This window comes from Fringilla coelebs, assembly GCF_963513975.1.
Source record: "Fringilla coelebs genome assembly, chromosome: 1".
Lineage (NCBI taxonomy): Eukaryota > Metazoa > Chordata > Aves > Passeriformes > Fringillidae > Fringilla > Fringilla coelebs.
In genome coordinates this window covers 26,168,484-26,174,483 of record NC_140028.1, presented here as the reverse complement: position 1 = coordinate 26,174,483, position 6,000 = coordinate 26,168,484, and the positions used below count along the sequence as shown (strand labels likewise).

The 6,000-nt window shown below is 44.1% G+C and overlaps 1 protein-coding gene across 1 annotated transcript in view; it reads left to right on the top strand.

The window, feature by feature from the left end:
* Positions 1-1,080: 1,080 nt before the first annotated feature.
* The window catches only part of NECAB1 (N-terminal EF-hand calcium binding protein 1), a gene marked incomplete at its 3' end in the record, with an annotated part of 51,864 nt that continues 46,944 nt past the window's right edge, over positions 1,081-6,000 (top strand). Inside the window, exons 1-2 of the mRNA XM_084216704.1 lie at positions 1,081-1,220; positions 4,545-4,569. Coding sequence (XP_084072830.1) covers positions 1,179-1,220; positions 4,545-4,569 — 67 coding nt within the window. The 5' untranslated portion in view covers positions 1,081-1,178. The remainder of the gene's footprint in view (positions 1,221-4,544; positions 4,570-6,000) is intronic.

The following is a 6,000-nucleotide window of genomic DNA, read 5'->3' as shown; positions in this document are numbered from 1 at the left end:
CTTGAGACTACCTTTGGTATCTCTTTTTCTTTCCTCTCTCTGGAAAAAAATATATTCCCATATTTCCATCATAAAAATCAGATTAAATAAAAGCCTTTCAGCATTATTAAAAAGCAAAAATAGCCTGAAATGATCTTTCCATCTCTTTTTTAAAGCCATCTTTATGAATTGAGATAAAAATTGCTCACCATGTGAAATGCCTTGTCTTTCCAATAGGACAATTCTCTCTTCCATCTCTCAGGTATTCCTCTGAAATGTGGAAAGGGAAGTGAGAGAAGCAGAAACTTTCAAGTTACACCACGGCCGAGGCTCTTCATCCATGCAGGTGTTTTGAAACAAAAGTTTCACTCTAGTATTGGTTAAGAAGCATAGTATTGATATAGTAATCACTAACTGCAGTATATCGTCTGTTGTAACACACGATGTAAAATCGCAATGCCGTCTGCTCGTGGTGTGTGGTGGGAGCACGGAGTCACAGCCCCTGTTACACCACGTCCGTGCCAGAACTCCTTGCTGGGCAGTGAAATAGCTCGGAGGGAGCTCTCTCAGAGCTGCTGTCCTCTCCCTGCCCCGGACCCTCTTCCCCTCGGCCCTCACCCCGCCGAGCCCGCTCCTGCCCCATCCCACCGCTCCCCGCTGGCTTCCTCGCAGGAGCACCAGCGCTCCACGTCCCTGCCGCCCCTGGTTTTTGGCCGGGCCGCTTTGAGGGATATATTTATTATATTCAAGCATCATCTTATTACCAAGCCCCGGCGCTTTTGCGGAGCGCAGCTGTTGGCGGTGCCCGCAGCGCAGTGTGGAACACAGAGAGAGCCGCCCGTCCCCCCGGCACTGCCGGGACTTCATCTTGGGAACGGGCTCTCCTGCTTTCCTGAGAAAGCCCTTCCTAAAGCGACTGTGCCGAAGGGGCAGGCAGCCAAAACGACGGCGCAGACGGCGCCTGACAGACCGCAAGACCCAAGTTTCCCTAACGGAGCCAAGGCAGGTGCGGCCGGAGCCCGCCCTAAGGATGCAACAGGGCGTGAGCCCCGCACGGGCGGGGAGCGGCCAGAGCCCCGTGCTGCCCTCGCTGGGGCGGCTGCCCGGGCCGGGCGGGGCGGGCGGGCGGCTCGGCCCGCAGGGACCCCGGGCCCGGCCCCGGGCGGGGCTGCGGGCGCTGCGGCGGCTGAGGCGGGCGGATGGCGGCGGAGCGCGGAGCGGGGCTGCGCATCTTCCGCGATGTGAGTACGGGCACGGGAACCATCCTTCGCTCGGGGCACCTGCGAGTGTCTGGGGAGGGGGCACCTGGTTTGCTCTGTTTTGCCTTTTTCTCTTGTCTTTTTTTCTCTTTTTTTCTCCCCGCCTGCCCCCTTGTTTTTTTTTTCTTGTTCTGTTACCCCCCTCCTTCGGTGGAAGCAGGTGAAGCCCAGTGAGCCTGTGAATCTTCCCCCCTTCCCCTTTCCCTTCCCCTTTCCCTTTTCCCTTTCCCTTTTCCCTTTCCCCTTTCCCCCTTCCCCTTCCCCTTTTGCTTCTAATGGCTGCATGTGTGAGGAGAGCAGGTTAGCGTTTGGGGGTGGCTAGAAAAGGTTCTGTCACCATTCTAAATAAGTAAAAATAGTCTAAACTGTCACCTTTCTAAATGAGTTGCTTCAAATTTTATTGTTTTTATTGGGGCGGGGGGGAGGGGTGCAGGAGGGCGCTTTTCACTAGTTTCTCACCCTATAAAAGTTTTTGGGGTTTTTTCACTAACCATGCAGGTTCTTCCCATGCCTTTAGACTCTGATGAATTTGAGGTGCCCAAGGTCAATGTGCAGAGAATCCTGAGCCCCTCAGCCCTTTGAGGGTGAGCCCAGGGTGTTGCCCTGATGAGCATCTGGCCGTGCAGCCCCTGAGAGGTGCTGTGCTAGGCTGTCACCAATGGCTCAGCATCTTGCAAGGTGCAGCTGTAAAGTCTTTTTGTCTGAATTTGTGCAGCACAGAGCAGTTCTGTGTTCCAAGGCAAACCCTGGTAAAAGGCAAACTCCCAGCCAAAGATCTTCAAAGTATTCCCAAACCCTGGTGAGACCTACAAATCTTGAGACCAACTCTACCACCAACTCTGATCCGCTTCAGACCAGCTCTTGTATTGGCATTATTCCGCAATATCAGCTGCAAATGGCATTGCCTGTATTAAAGGACTCTTTATCTAGATGTTTTCTCTCATATGCCCACTTCAGCTTCCCCAAACTTTGCCCAAATTATTTCAAGCAAACCTCACCTGCTCATCTCCTGATTTCTCTAGCCTCCACAGAAAATTGTTTAAATAAGACTTGTTATTGACTTTTCAATTAAATTCAATTTTCATTTCAATTCAAGTGCACATTAATAATGCAGGTTTTTTTGATTTTTTTTCTTTTTTTTTTCCTCAGAGATACCACTTGTAAAAGAAATGGGAGAATTACAGTCATACATCACAAAAACAGAAGAGAAATCTAAGTTGCCAGGAAAGAGTTAAAAAACATTAAATGCAGCCAACTCCCCAATTTAACTCAGCACACTGGGTTAGGAAATGGCACATGGTCAGATTATATGATAAACTGAAAACTTTTGGTTTCACTAAAGTAGAAAAGATATTTCAAAATAAAATTGTTTCATTTTCAGCATTTTCTTAAACCAGCGTCAGGTTTGTATTTATAGGAAAGCAGATACCTTTCACAAACCCACAAATAGGAGGAGGCTGTTTCTGGGATTTTCCTCTTATATCTGGAGGAAAACCTTAAATCTAAGCCATGCCTGCTTCAGAGCAGGGACTGAGCCCTGGGGGCCCTCCTGCTGTGAGAGTTCGTTCATGTCACATCAATTTTAGATTTTGGGGGTGTGTAATTGTGTGATTACTCCTCAGTGAAGTACCCCCACCCATATAAACACATTTAAATTGGACCAGGCAGCAAGAGGTTTGTTGTAAGGCTGCACAGAAAGGGCAGGCACTGAAGTCCTGATCCCCCTGGGGAATAGAATTATAGAATCATAAAATGGCATGGGTTGGAAAGGATCTTAAAAATTATCCAGGTCTAAACCCCTGCCATTGGCAGGGACACCTTCCACTGGACCAGGTCGCTCAGAGCTTCCTCCAGCCTGGCCTCAGACCCTGCCATCCACAACCTCCCTGGCCACCCCTACCAGTGCCTCAGCACCCATACACTAAAGATTTTTTTCCTAACATCTAACCTAAACCTATTCTCTTTCCATTTGAACTCATTCCCCATTGTCCTGTAACTAAATGTTCTTATAAATAATCTCTCTCCAGAGAGAGACCTAATGAGAGTGATGTATGATTGCTAAAACAACCTCCTCTGTGGTCTTCTGTAAAACTCCCTCTCAAGTGTCTAAAGGACTTTAATACTTCCTTAAGGCTGGGGGCAGGGGGGTTAATTAATTACGACAAATTAATATAAACTTTAAATAATAATTATAAAAATAATAAATACATAAAATAATTGATTTTAAATCAATTTTTAAAATTACTTATGCAGAAACTTTTGCCACTCTTGACCTATTGTTACGGGTCATTTCTATTTGATTGAAACTCCACTGCTACATCCCTTCCAAAGTCCAATCCTTACACTGAAAATTTAGTGTATGACTTATCTGGATAAATAGGGAGGGAAAATGGCATCTTACTAAGTATATTTCATATTTTATGTGCTGTTAATTTGGTCCAATGCAAATTGGACCATCTGTGAAGCATGTGGGTCACGACTCTGTTGGTTCCCTGCCAACCTCACCTACACAAAACAATCATGAAGGTGCTCCAGGAGAGCTTGGCACTTGGATCCATCTTGTCTGGTTTCACTTCTAGGAGCCGAGCAGTCGTGGCATGTGCTGGAGAAGCTGTTTAAATGCTACTAATATTTTAATAAGCCAGAGAATGTTTCCATTGCTATCAGGTCTCAAAAAATATGTGACCATTTTGAAACACTTCACTGATATTTGCCGCAGCAATAGAAACTGCATTTGGAAAATCTGCTTTCTTGCCTTGCCTGCACTTGTGGCAGCATTTCCTGGATGATTTCCCCTTGCAGTGACACCAAGTCTGATCTCTTTGTGCCACCCAGCTCCTCTCCTGACCTACCCCTTTGCTTCCTCCACCCACACAAACCTTGCTCAGCATCTCAGATGCTCAGCACATCCTCCCAGCCATCATTCTTGCTCTGCTTCTTGAAGCCACTTCTCTCAAACCTGAATCCAGTGTCATGGTAGCCATATGGCATCAGGTTTTGTGCCTGAACATCATCCTTGTAATCCATAGACAAACTAGAAAATAAAGCTGGTTCTTGTTATGGTCTTGGTTTTCAGTGCAAGGGAGGAGTTAGAAAAAGCAGTACTCTGAGGAAAGGGTGAAGTCATATTAAGGATTTTAAAATTTTATTCAGTTTTGGGAAAATGCGATGTAGAGCCCAAACTATAAATATGTAAGAAGATACATTGTTATTAACCTAAAAGCCTAACTATGTTCTAAGAAGAACATTGTTATTAACCCATACAAAAGAAAAAATTGACTCTGTTCTGTCTCTCTTTTTGTTTAGATATTAAGAAGAGCAGACAAGAATGGTAAGATTTCTTGCATGTCCTGCCCCTTTCCTTTGGAAAAAAGAATCCATCATTAATTCAGCATTTTAAGTCATGTTTTAAACATCCTAACAGAAAAATCAGACATCCCTCATGTCATTTTATGTTTCCTGCAGATTCAGTGCCATGTATTATGTGATCTGATCTTCCCTTCTTTAAGGACATATCTTATGCTTTCACAATTTGACATTTGTGTTTGATTTGCACTTTGGGTACATGCGGGTGTTTTCTAGTGACACTGACTCAGGAAGGTTTGAAATACTTGCTAGAAGCTCCATCTTATCTTTTAAAAACCACCATAGGCTACATCCAGAAATCAACTTGGTTTTGTATTTGTTCAGTGTGTCAGTAGGAAGAGACACTGGTATTCCTACCTGTATAGGTTTCTTTACAACATATTATTGGCAGAAAAATGTCTAAGTTCAGTCACTTCAGTTCTATTAATTTAATTCCATGAACTTGAAATTATTTCAGCTTTTAGGCCTTAATTGCGCTGATCATTGCCCATGGGACTTCCACTTTGCTAATCTAGCAATGCACAGGCTTGTGCCACATTGGTAGGGAGATTTGTTTCAAGGCTGTGGAGTTAAGTACATTTTCAGAAAGGTTATTGGATATGTGACCCCTTACTGAAAATGCTCGCACTGTTGTCACCATAAATTATTAGTTTTGGTTAATGACCGGTCTACTTACACTTTCAGTGTCACCTTTCTGTGCTACAGGAAATCAACTATTGGCTTTCAGTAACAAATACTACATTGCTGTCCATGACACAGCCCTGTTAAATTCTCCCATACACTTTAAATAGAACCTTCTCTGCTGTATTTGTTCACTTAGGGAGATTAAAATACCTTCAGAGAAAATATCATCAAAAATTTTACTAGATTCTTGCTAGACAGCAAGGAAAAAGATATATTAAGAAAAATGGATGGAGCTGATAAGTAAGAGTATTGTATAAGCATTTTTACTATGAATATTTGGACTGTGGTGTCGCTGTGGAACACGAAAGAACACAGGCGCACACCGCTGCTCTCAAGGTGAGGAGCATAAAGGGGGAGTTTATTTTCTGACTCCAACATTTATAGTTTTCCAAAAGTGACAGTGGATTGGAGGGTGACAGTGCCACCTCTCCAATGACACTGGACAAACCAACAGTCCATCAAAGTTCTCTTCCATAAAAGAATGCAAAACAATGTGCTATTTGCAGAAAGTGTGTGAGAAAGTTCTCTAGAAGAATGTCAACATCAGAAGGCTTAGAAAATCTTAAAAAATCAGGGCGACACTGTGGGAATTCAGGTAAGCCTTCCACAGCAAGGAAAGACAAATATTCTTGCAAAGGCAGTATAAAATGAGAGATCAAAAGAGCCAAGAAATTCCACTGAACTGCCGGTACTCAAAAATGCTACAATAACT